This window comes from Rhinoderma darwinii, chromosome 1 (assembly GCF_050947455.1).
Source record: "Rhinoderma darwinii isolate aRhiDar2 chromosome 1, aRhiDar2.hap1, whole genome shotgun sequence".
NCBI classification, from domain to species: domain Eukaryota; kingdom Metazoa; phylum Chordata; class Amphibia; order Anura; family Rhinodermatidae; genus Rhinoderma; species Rhinoderma darwinii.
The window spans coordinates 647,984,610-647,998,728 of record NC_134687.1 but is presented as its reverse complement, the minus strand read 5'-3'; the positions used below and the strand labels follow the sequence as shown (position 1 = coordinate 647,998,728).

The window sequence follows — 14,119 nt, the reverse complement described above, 5'->3', positions numbered from 1 at the left end:
CAGACTCGATCCTCCATCCTAATCGCAGTGGACCGCATGAAACGGAAGGCTGACACAAGGAGAAGAGAGCCTCCTCGGTTCCGTCCTGGCACTAAAGTCTGGCTGTCGTGTAGGAATATCCGACTGAGGGTGCCATTATGTAAATTTGCCCCCAGGTTCCTCGGACCATTCGAGGTTCTGCAACAGATCAACCCTGTCGCCTACAAGCTTCGGCTGCCTCCTACCCTCAAGATTCCCAACTCCTTCTACGTCTCCCTCCTGAAGCCTGTGATCATAAACCGCTATTCCAAGACTCACGGCCCTGCGGTTGCCCCCAGCGGCCCTTCGGACATCTTGGACACCAAGGGAGTGAGAGGAAAGACCTTTTATTTGGTGGATTGGAGGGGGTTTGGTCCCGAAGAGAGGTCCTGGGAGCCAGAGGAGAACCTCAATGCCCCTACTCTTCTGAAGAAGTTTCTCTTTCGCTCTGGTCCCAAGAAGAGGGGGCGTAAGAGGGGGGATACTGTAATGTCTGTGGCTGCGGGCTGTCAGCTCCAACCTCCCGCTGACAGCCGCAGTCACGAGTCGGCAAGCGCTAGCCCCAGCCTCCTCCTCAGAAGACGCCAGCGCTCGTATCCGCTCACCTGTGCCGGATCCAATAAGGTCGTCCATGAGGTCCGGTGCGCGCACTGCCCCTTTAAGAGCGGGGACGAGCGTGCGCGCCCCGGACCTCATGGACGACCTTTGACCCGTGAGTACCCTGGACTATAAGAGGGGTCCAGCCCCCTAGTTCTATGCCTGAGCGTTGTTGTGTTTCCTTAGTCTGTCTATACAAATTGGTCCCCTAGTGTTTTCTGCTCCCAGTGTTTCCTGTTCCTGTATCCCGATCTAGTGCCGTGCTTGCTATTGTCGTGCCGTGCTGGATACCACGCTTGACTGCCTACACACGCCTGTCGTCCACCTGCTGCCTAGTTCCTGCCAAGCTACTGTCCGTGCTGCTACAGGTATCCTATATACTATAGACTCAGACCTGCGCCCTGTTGGCCAGCTGCCTTACCGCCAAGGCGGTACGGCCCAGTGGGTCCACAGACCCTTCGTAACAGCTTATTTTTGTGGGGTGCGCTGTAGTTTTTAGTGGTACATACAACTTTTTGATCACTTTTTATTACATTATTCTTTAGCACTAAGGTGACCAAAAAATAGCGATTCTGTCAGTTTAATGTTTTTTACGGTGTTCATGCGATTTAAATAATGTTATATTGCAATAATTCAGACTTTTACAAATGCGGTGATACCAATTTTTTTTTACAATACTTTAAAAGGAAGAGTGGGACATTTTTTATTTTTAGTACACCAATAAAAAATGTATTTAACTATTTTTAACACTTTTTATGAGTCCCTGCAGGGGATTTGAACCAGCGATCGTCAGACATACTAATGTATTGAATTATTGTAATTTTTACAGGTTCCTGGTGCCCCTCCCAAAATCTGATACTAAGCCTAGTGCATGACCGGTTTCATAGAACACCTTGTAGAGAACTTCTATGTGCAGTCACAGCTCCCTCAGGTCCTGCACTGTATATAACACATTGTCTGAAGTGTTACTGTAATGTAGAACTAAGGAGGAACCCCACCTTACCAAACCTCCCAATTCACTTTCTAAATTGATTACTGACCTGGAATTTCCTCCACCACTTCACTCTTACACGGTTGATCGCCCCTCACCCGCTCTTCTTCTGCTTCATCTTCCGCTTTATTATTAGTCAGATCTTCCCCCTGATTTCACATATGTAACAATTCAGTACAATACAACAGAGAGTGTGAAGAATCTAACAGATCAACATAAGAAACCACCAAAATCTATGACCACATCTATGACCGCAGGACCAAAAAGCTCCACACCCCCCTATATAGATCTGGTATAGGGCTCAGCTTCATCTACCTGATGATTCTCTGGGACATTGTGATTTTCCGCTGGACAGTCCTGGGAATACATAGGACTGGGACATCTCTCTGGTGGATTTCTCCTTCTGGATCCATCTATAGGAAACACACAGTGATGGAATAGATGTTTTACAAGTGATGATAAGATGATGGGAGTTGTATCTAGGTGACCCTCAAAACAGTTTTTCTTTTACAACTAATAAAAGTCTCCCCCTCCTTACACTGCTGATCAGCCATTAAATCCGTCCCCTCTTCTGCTTCATCTTTTACCTCAACCTTAATATCAATCAGGTTTTCACCCTAAACAAACAAGAAAAAAAAATAGCATGAACTTCCGGTTAATTACTTTATAGTCATTGTAACGGTCGCGGACCGCCACCTCCCCTTACCTGCTGACAGCCGCAGACCTGTCTCCTCCTGCCGACGTGTCCCTCTCCGGAGATGCCAGCACATGCGGCCGCCCTGACCTGCAGTAACCACTAGGGTGCGCGCGAGCTTGTTCCCGGTCTTAAGGGGCCGGCGTATGCACATGTAAAGAATTAGTTAATTATCCCTAGATCGACCCCTGTAAAATAAAGAGGGTCCTGTCCTTCCACTCTTTGCCTAAGCGTTGTTGTGTATTCACGATTTAGTCTTAGCAAATGGTCCCTTAGTCGTATCCTGTTCTCGGTGTTCTCGTGCCTTGCTACCTGTATCCCGTGCTGTATTTGTTCCTGTGCCTCTTCTAGTATTGGAGTCGTGTTGTGCCATCTGCCACGTCTGCAGTCATACACCACGTCTGGCGTCATCTGCCACGCCTGATATCATCTGCCACGTGTGGCGTCACATACCTTCAAGTTTCATCTAAGCCTAAGCCTCTGCTACTATCTGGACTATTACTGGTACTCTTGTTGTAGGACTTTGCATAGACTTTATAGACTGTTTGGCCAGATGCTACTCCGCTAAGGCAGTGCGGCCTGATAGGTCCACATACCCACGGATTGTGACAGTCATATTTTTTTGAGACCTTGGCACCATCTACCTGATGATTCTCTGGGACATTGTGATTTTCCTCTGGACAGTCCTGGGAATACAGAGGACCGGGACACCTCTCTGGTGGATTTCTCCTACTGGATCCATCTGTAGGAAACACACAGTGGCGGAATAGAGTTTACAAGTGATGATGAGTTGATGGGAGTTGTATCTAGGTGACCCTCAAAACAGGTTTGTCTTTACAACTAATGAACATCCCCCCTCCTTACACTGCTGATCAGCCATTACATCCGTCTCCTCTTCTGCTTCATCTTTAACCTCAACCTTAATATCAATCAGATTTTCACCCTAAACAAACGAGAAAAATAAATATAGCATGAACTTTGGGATAATTACTTTATAGTCATATTTAGATGAGACATTGGCACCATCTACCTGATGATTCTCTGGGACATTGTGATTTTCCTCTGGACAGTCCTGGGAATACAGAGGACTGGGACATCTCCCTGGTGGATTTCTCCTACTGGATCCATCTGTAGGAAACACACAGTGACTGAATACATGACTACTGTATATCTGTCCATATATCAGACACTTCTCTCTAGGGATGTCACGATACCAGAATTTGGACTTCGATACCGATACTTAGTTTAGTATTGCGATTTCAATACCAAAACAATATTTTGCCAACAGTAATAAAAATAAAAAAGTTCTTCTGTTTTCTCATGTGAGTTTTCTGATGTTTCTCAGTCATAATGGGTTAATGTGTAAGGTACATGATGGGGTTAATTACCATTAGGCGAAAATTCACATGAACGTGTGCGTTTTTTGCACGTTGCAGTACCGTGTGTCATAAGGGTTTGGTGCGTGGCTGCGTGATTTTCACGCATATGGCATCTTTTTGACACGCAGTTTTGATGCTTAGAAACTGCAATGAATGTGGTGGTTTTTTTTTCCTGCATTTATTTAACAATTGTAGTGCGAATCACGCACGGCACACTTCAATGGGTGCGTGATGCGCAAAAACGCTCAAGTATAGGACATGTCGTAAGTTATACGCAGCGAACACGCTGCGTGAAAATCACGGACTGTCTGAACGGCCCCTTTGAGTTACATAAACACGTTTGTGTAAATAAGGCCTTAATGTGAGGCACATGGAGGTTAAATTCATCATCACATCTCGTGCCTCATTTTTTACAGCGTACACATCATAAATGATGCAAAAAAAATGTTGTGCAGGTTATTACAGCCGCGCAAATATCGAATACGTGAATATTTTATGTATTGAGACTTATTTTAATGTTTATTGTAAGAAAAGGTGTAGGTGTATTTTTTTAAATTTATGTTTTTACTTTATTTTTAAACTTTAATGTACTGGCAAATATGTATATGCCAGTACATTAACTGCCTGTGCACTGATAGTACACAGGCAGTTGTTAGGACATACCTAAGTATGCCCTAACAACAGGAAATATGGTAGGACAGCCCTGGGGGCCCTCAATGGACCCTGGGCTGTCTGCCCATATATGGTATGTCCCTCAATCGCGTCACAGAGATTCCTGTGATGTGATCTCATTTTCCCCTGAATGTTGCGGTGGTGGTCAGTTTTGATCACAGCATTCAGGGGAATAGCGGCAAAGTTGAGAGGTTTCTTTGATCTCCGCAGTTATGGAGCATGGGCTGCGGCTGTGTAATACAGCCATTGCCCCGCTCATGACAACAAGTGCGCATACACAGTATCGAAGTTTCGATGCATCGTGCATCCCTACTTCCCTCTACACTTCTATGTTTACTGATCAGCCAAAATTACAATGTTGAGGTCCTCACTCTGTGTCGAGGTGCCAGCACCTTATAAGCCGCAGGCCTAAAGTAGACTGTGGCCTACAAGAGTGAATGGTGGGGAACCTTCGGCTCCCTGCTCTGCCAAATTATTTAACTGCATCTGCGTTCTGTGGTCGCGGATACACTTAAAAGTGGCGGGATAAGAGTTCCCTGCAACCAAAGAAAACACACACACACACATATATATATATATATATATATATATATATACACACACACACACACACACACACACACACACACACATATTTATATATATATATACACACACACACACACACACACACACACATATATATATATATATATATATATACACACACACACACATTTATATTTATTTGTTTTAGGTGATTAAACATGTTTTTTATTTAATTGACTTTTATTAAAACTTTTTTTTCGTTTTTATGTCTCCTCTATACACAGAAGCTGGATCATTCGCGTACAGCCAAATCCATAAAAATACAGGATTACAATAATGAAGATCATTATTCTAAGATTGTTTTTTCGGAACACATTGTACTTTATATTAGTGGTAAATTTTGCTCCATACATTCTGTGTTACATAGTTAATAAGAATGACAAAAAAAACACAAATCTATCAAGTCCAAACTATAATCCCAACGTGTTGATCCAGATTAAGGCAAAACCCCCCATGAGGTGGATGACAATTGTCTCATTAGGGGAAAAACTCCTCCCCGGAATCCAAATCTGGAAATCACAATTAATCCGTGGATCAATGTCCAGGGATAACTACAGCACTGACTACCCATAGTCCGTGCTGCCGGGTGGTCATAACTCTGCATTAATCCTGCTCGTCTCCATGGTTCCAGTATCCAGAACAGCCGCTTGCGCTGCACAATATAATGTGAACTCTAATGCAGAGTTATGAGCAGCCGGCAGCGCAGACGATTGCTGTATTTAGAAGCAAAAATGGAAATACCAGGAGAACGTCTCATCCATGTGCAGAAGAGAAGACTCCAGTATTAGTAGATCTCACACTGAACCTGCAGAACATCTTTCCACATAATTGTCCTGTCCTCTGTTCCCACACGGTAGAACTTTACACTCCGCATGTAGGAGAGATTATAAGAGCGGCGCAGATCAGTCACTGGTTATATAAGACTATGTTCACACACACAAGTCACTGTCCCACTCATCTGATTGTGGTTAATAAAAACTCATGTACCTGCTGCAGAAACAACAACATTCAGTTATATGGAAACTTCTACTACAAATCCGTGACCATCCCCTAGTGCAGCACTGCAGCAAAGCGAGGAATGTGTGATCAGAGATCAGGAATCACATGTCTGTATATACTTCACATGACGAAATAAACACTTCAACAACAAACATAATAATATATAAGTTCTATATCTATATCTCACCTTGTGATGTGCGCGGCCGGTAGTCCTCCATCATGACCTCCTCGTACAGATCCTTGTGTTCTTCTAGATACTCCCACTCCTCCATGGAGAAATAGACAGCGACATCCTGACACCTTATAGGAACCTGACACACACAATGATACAGTCATCACCCAGACACCTCCAGTGCGGTTACTGTAGAATTTCCCAGCATTCCCAGCAGTGTCACCTCTCCAGTCAGCAGCTCAGTCATCTTGTAGATCAGTTCTAAGATCTTCTTCTCATGTATCCGGGAGTGAGGGGGAGGCTCTGTGATGGGGCTCTGACTACCGCGCCATCCTCCTGACTCATGGATGATGGGAGTCGTACAGTCACCCGATGTCTTCTTCACTATTGTGTACTCCTGTGTATGGAGAGAGACACTTAGAGAACTGAACACAGTATTCCCCCCTCAGTAGAAAGAGGGAGATTGTAACCCCGCTGTATAGAGCTCTAGTGCCCCCACATCAGTAATACTGGAGACCTCACCTACAAAAAGACATTGAGAAAATAGAACGAGGCCAAAACTAAAAAGGAAATAATATTGGGGGGACTAGATGGACCATGTGCTCTCCTCCTGCCGTCATCTTCTATGTTTCTATATAGAGGTCATCCTGATCCTCCTGGTTCCTGGTCATTCTCATTGCTCTACAACATTACTATTGCTGCATTGGTGACATGACACATAACTGACCATATTGGTGGCTGATCTTCAGCTTCTTGACGTCACTTGGAAGGTCTGGACTCTGTTATACAGGACACGGGATTCTTCCTATTACTTCCTATTATGTATTGTCCCTTCCCTATGTGTGACTTGTTCTATAATGTAGAAAAGTTTACCTCTCCGCTCAACAGGTAGATGATCTCCAAGGTGAAGTCTAATATTCTTCTGCTCATCTCATTCCTGTCCTTGTCCATCCTTGGTGGGTCATTCAGGAGAAGGAACGTTGTGGAGGAGAAGACGAGAAAACTGGAGGAACTGGAGGATCTAATACTGCAGACGTCTTTATGTAGAAAGGAGAAGATGGAGATCATACAGGGGACATCATCATGTGTGACATACAGAACCTCACTTATTCATCATTGAGAGAAACATCTTCTCAGAGCCGTCACCACATGGAATAAAGGGGTATTCCCAACACGGACATTTCTCCCCAGGATACGCCAGAAATGTCTGATAGATGCGGCTCCACCTCTGGCCGTGCTCGGCTGTTTCTGGAACTCCTATACAAGTGAATGGAGAGAGTCGTGCACATGTGTGGTCACCTCTCCATTCAATCTCCATCTGGATGTAGTCATCACCTCACCGGACAGGTCAGTAGATATTACCACACACACTGCTCCCTGTAGATATTACCACACACACTGCTCCCTGTACATATTACCACACACACTGCTCCCTGTAGATATTACCGCACACACTGCTCCCTGTACATATTACCACACACACTGCTCCCTGTACATATTACCACACACACTGCTCCCTGTACATATTACCACACACACTGCTCCCTGTAGATATTACCACACACACTGCTCCCTGTAGATATTATCACACACACAGCTCCCTGTAGATATTGCCACACACACTGCTCCCTGTAGATATTACCACACACACTGCTCCCTGTAGATATTACCACACACACTGCTCCCTGTATATATTACCACACACACTGCTCCCTGTATATATTACCACAAACACTGCTCCCTGTAGATATTACCACACACACTGCTCCCTGTAGATATTACCACACACACTGCCCCCTGTAGATATTACCACACACTGCTCCCTGTAGATATTACCACACACACTGCTCCCTGTATATATTACCACACACACTGCTCCCTGTAGATAATACCACACACACTGCTCCCTGTAGATATTACCACACACACTGCTCCCTGTATATATTACCACACACACTGCTCCCTGTAGATATTACCACACACTGCTCCCTGTATATATTACCACACACACTGCTCCCTGTAGATATTACCACACACACTGCTCCCTGTAGATATTACCACACACGCTGCTCCCTGTAGATATTACCACACACGCTGCTCCCTGTAGATATTACCACACACACTGCGCCCTGTATATATTACCACACACACTGCTCCCTGTAGATATTACCACACACACTGCTCCCTGTAAATATTACCACACACTGCTCCCTGTAGATATTACCACACACTGCTCTCTGTAGATATTACCACACACACTGCTCCCTGTAGATATTACCACACGCTGCTCCCTGTATATATTACCACACACTGCTCCCTGTATATATTACCACACACTGCTCCCTGTAGATATTACCACACACACTGCTCCCTGTAGATATTACCACACACACTGCTCCCTGTAGATATTACCACACACACTGCTCCCTGTAGATATTACCACACACACTGCTCCCTGTATATATTACCACACACACTGCTCCCTGTAGATATTACCACACACACTGCTCCCTGTATATATTACCACACACGCTGCTCCCTGTAGATATTACCACACACACTGCTCCCTGTAGATATTACCACACACTGCTCCCTGTAGATATTACCACACACACTGCTCCCTGTAGATATTACCACACACACTGCTCCCTGTAGATATTACCACACACACAGCCCCCTGTAGATATTACCACACACACAGCCCCCTGTAGATATTACCACACACACTGCCCCCTGTATATATTACCACACACTGCTCCCTGTAGATATTACCACACACACTGCTCCCTGTAGATATTACCACACACACTGCTCTCTGTAGATATTACCACACACACTGTTCCCTGTATATATTACCACACGCTGCTCCCTGTAGATATTACCACACACACTGCTCCCTGTAGATATTACCACACACACTGCTCCCTGTAGATATTACCACACACACTGCTCCCTGTAGATATTACCACACACTGCCTGCCCCCTGTAGATATTACCACACACACTGCTCCCTGTAGATATTACCACACACTGCTCCCTGTAGATATTACCACACACACTGCTCCCTGTAGATATTACCACACACTGCTCCCTGTAGATATTACCACACACACTGCCCCCTGTAGATATTACCACACACACTGCTCCCTGTAGATATTACCACACACTGCTCCCTGTAGATATTACCACACACTGCTCCCTGTAGATATTACCACACACTGCTCCCTGTAGATATTACCACACACACTGCTCCCTGTAGATATTACCACACACACTGCTCCCTGTAGATATTACCACACACTGCTCCCTGTAGATATTACCACACACACACTGCTCCCTGTAGATATTACCACACACGCTGCTCCCTGTAGATATTACCACACACACTGCTCCCTGTAGATATTACCACACACTGCCTGCCCCCTGTAGATATTACCACACACACTGCTCCCTGTAGATATTACCACACACACTGCCCCCTGTAGATATTACCACACACACTGCTCCCTGTAGATATTACCACACACACTGCTCCCTGTAGATATTACCACACACTGCTCCCTGTAGATATTACCACACACTGCTCCCTGTAGATATTACCACACACTGCTCCCTGTAGATATTACCACACACACTGCTCCCTGTAGATATTACCACACACACTGCTCCCTGTAGATATTACCACACACTGCTCCCTGTAGATATTACCACACACTGCTCCCTGTAGATATTACCACACACACACACACACACACTGCTCCCTGTAGATATTACCACACACACTGCTCCCTGTAGATATTACCACACACACTGCTCCCTGTACATATTACCACACACAGTGCTCCCTGTAGATATTACCACACACACTGCTCCCTGTAGATATTACCACACACACTGCTCCCTGTAGATATTACCACACACACTGCTCCCTGTAGATATTACCACATACTGCTCCCTGTAGATATTACCACACAAGCTGCTCCCTGTAGATATTACCACACACACACACACTGCTCCCTGTAGATATTACCACACACGCTGCTCCCTGTAGATATTACCACACACACACACACACTGCTCCCTGTAGATATTACCACACACACACTGCTCCCTGTAGATATTACCACATACTGCTCCCTGTAGATATTACCACACAAGCTGCTCCCTGTAGATATTACCACACACACACACACTGCTCCCTGTAGATATTACCACACACGCTGCTCCCTGTAGATATTACCACACACACACACACACTGCTCCCTGTAGATATTACCACACACACTGCTCCCTGTAGATATTACCACACACTGCTCCCTGTAGATATTACCACACACACTGCTCCCTGTAGATATTACCACACACACTGCTCCCTGTAGATATTACCACACACTGCTCCCTGTAGATATTACCACACACACTGCTCCCTGTAGATATTACCACACACTGCCCCCTGTAGATATTACCACACACACTGCTCCCTGTAGATATTACCACACACTGCTCCCTGTAGATATTACCACACACACTGCTCCCTGTAGATATTACCACACACTGCTCCCTGTAGATATTACCACACACACTGCTCCCTGTAGATATTACCACACACTGCTCCCTGTAGATATTACCACACGCTGCTCCCTGTAGATATTACCACACACTGCTCCCTGTAGATATTACCACACACACTGCTCCCTGTAGATATTACCACACACTGCTCCCTGTATATATTACTACACACTGCTCCCTGTAGATATTACCACACACGCTGCTTCCTGTAGATATTACCACACACGCTGCCCCCTGTAGATATTACCACACACTGCTCCCTGTAGATATTACCACACACTGCTTCCTGTAGATATTACCACACACACTGCTCCCTGTAGATATTACCACACACACTGCCCCCTGTAGATATTACCACACACTGCTCCCTGTAGATATTACCACACACACTGCTCCCTGTATATATTACCACACACACTGCTCCCTGTAGATAATACCACACACACTGCTCCCTGTAGATATTACCACACACACTGCTCCCTGTATATATTACCACACACACTGCTCCCTGTAGATATTACCACACACTGCTCCCTGTATATATTACCACACACACTGCTCCCTGTAGATATTACCACACACACTGCTCCCTGTAGATATTACCACACACGCTGCTCCCTGTAGATATTACCACACACGCTGCTCCCTGTAGATATTACCACACACACTGCGCCCTGTATATATTACCACACACACTGCTCCCTGTAGATATTACCACACACACTGCTCCCTGTAAATATTACCACACACTGCTCCCTGTAGATATTACCACACACTGCTCTCTGTAGATATTACCACACACACTGCTCCCTGTAGATATTACCACACACGCTGCTCCCTGTATATATTACCACACACTGCTCCCTGTATATATTACCACACACTGCTCCCTGTAGATATTACCACACACACTGCTCCCTGTAGATATTACCACACACACTGCTCCCTGTAGATATTACCACACACACTGCTCCCTGTAGATATTACCACACACACTGCTCCCTGTATATATTACCACACACACTGCTCCCTGTAGATATTACCACACACACTGCTCCCTGTATATATTACCACACACGCTGCTCCCTGTAGATATTACCACACACACTGCTCCCTGTAGATATTACCACACACTGCTCCCTGTAGATATTACCACACACACTGCTCCCTGTAGATATTACCACACACACTGCTCCCTGTAGATATTACCACACACACAGCCCCCTGTAGATATTACCACACACACAGCCCCCTGTAGATATTACCACACACACTGCCCCCTGTATATATTACCACACACTGCTCCCTGTAGATATTACCACACACACTGCTCCCTGTAGATATTACCACACACACTGCTCTCTGTAGATATTACCACACACACTGCTCCCTGTATATATTACCACACGCTGCTCCCTGTAGATATTACCACACACACTGCTCCCTGTAGATATTACCACACACACTGCTCCCTGTAGATATTACCACACACACTGCTCCCTGTAGATATTACCACACACTGCCTGCCCCCTGTAGATATTACCACACACACTGCTCCCTGTAGATATTACCACACACTGCTCCCTGTAGATATTACCACACACACTGCTCCCTGTAGATATTACCACACACTGCTCCCTGTATATATTACCACACACACTGCTCCCTGTAGATATTACCACACACACTGCTCCCTGTAGATATTACCACACACTGCTTCCTGTAGATATTACCACACACACTGCTCCCTGTATATATTACCACACACACTGCTCCCTGTAGATATTACCACACACACTGCTCCCTGTATATATTACCACACACACTGCTCCCTGTAGATATTACCACACACTGCTCCCTGTATATATTACCACACACACTGCTCCCTGTAGATATTACCACACACACTGCTCCCTGTAGATATTACCACACACTGCTCCCTGTAGATATTACCACACACACTGCTCCCTGTAGATATTACCACACACACTGCTCCCTGTAGATATTACCACACACTGCTCCCTGTACATATTACCACACACGCTGCTCCCTGTAGATATTACCACACACACTGCTCCCTGTAGATATTACCACACACACTGCTCCCTGTAGATATTACCACACACTGCTCCCTGTAGATAATACCACAGACACTGCCCCCTTTAGATATTACCACACACACTGCTCCCTGTAGATATTACCACACACTGCTCCCTGTAGATATTACCACACACGTTGCTCCCTGCAGATATTACCACACACACTGCTCCCTGTAGACATTACCACACGCGCTGCTCCCTGTAGATATTACCACACACACTGCTCCCTGTAGATATTACCACACACACTGCTCCCTGTAGATATTACCACACACTGCTCCCTGTAGATATTACCACACACACTGCTCCCTGTAGATATTACCACACACACTGCTCCCTGTAGATATTACCACACACTGCTCCCTGTAGATATTACCACACACACTGCTCCCTGTAGATATTACCACACACTGCTCCCTGTAGATATTACCACACACACTGCTCCCTGTAGATATTACCACACACACTGCTCCCTGTAGATATTACCACACACTGCTCCCTGTAGATATTACCACACACACTGCTCCCTGTAGATATTACCACACACACTGCTCCCTGTAGATATTACCACACACTGCTCCCTGTACATATTACCACACACGCTGCTCCCTGTAGATATTACCACACACACTGCTCCCTGTAGATATTACCACACACACTGCTCCCTGTAGATATTACCACACACTGCTCCCTGTAGATAATACCACAGACACTGCCCCCTTTAGATATTACCACACACACTGCTCCCTGTAGATATTACCACACACTGCTCCCTGTAGATATTACCACACACGTTGCTCCCTGCAGATATTACCACACACACTGCTCCCTGTAGACATTACCACACGCGCTGCTCCCTGTAGATATTACCACACACACTGCTCCCTGTAGATATTACCACACACACTGCTCCCTGTAGATATTACCACACACTGCTCCCTGTAGATATTACCACACACTGCTCCCTGTAGATATTACCACACACACTGCTCCCTGTAGATATTACCACACACACTGCTCCCTGTAGATATTACCACACACTGCTCCCTGTAGATATTACCACACACACTGCTCCCTGTAGATATTACCACACACTGCTCCCTGTAGATATTACCACACACACTGCTCCCTATAGATATTACCACACACTGCTCCCTGTAGATATTACCACACACTGCTCCCTGTAGATATTACCACACACACTGCTCCCAGAAGATATTACCAAACACACTGCTCCCTGTAGATATTACCACACACGCTGCTCCCTGTAGATATTACCACACACGCTGCTCCCTGTAGATATTACCACACACGCTGCTCCCCGTATATATTACCGCACAC

The 14,119-nt window shown here is 45.5% G+C and overlaps 1 protein-coding gene across 1 annotated transcript in view; it reads right to left on the bottom strand.

Annotated features, from left to right (window-relative positions):
- The window catches only part of LOC142697804 (uncharacterized), a 96,545-nt gene that overhangs the window by 23,346 nt on the left and 59,080 nt on the right, over positions 1 to 14,119 (bottom strand). Inside the window, exons 2-8 of the mRNA XM_075847689.1 lie at positions 6,984 to 7,147; positions 6,334 to 6,507; positions 3,165 to 3,243; positions 2,945 to 3,042; positions 2,145 to 2,223; positions 1,922 to 2,019; positions 1,656 to 1,755 (exon numbers count right to left, since the gene is read on the bottom strand). Coding sequence (XP_075703804.1) covers positions 1,656 to 1,755; positions 1,922 to 2,019; positions 2,145 to 2,223; positions 2,945 to 3,042; positions 3,165 to 3,243; positions 6,334 to 6,507; positions 6,984 to 7,061 — 706 coding nt within the window. The 5' untranslated portion in view covers positions 7,062 to 7,147. The remainder of the gene's footprint in view (positions 1 to 1,655; positions 1,756 to 1,921; positions 2,020 to 2,144; positions 2,224 to 2,944; positions 3,043 to 3,164; positions 3,244 to 6,333; positions 6,508 to 6,983; positions 7,148 to 14,119) is intronic.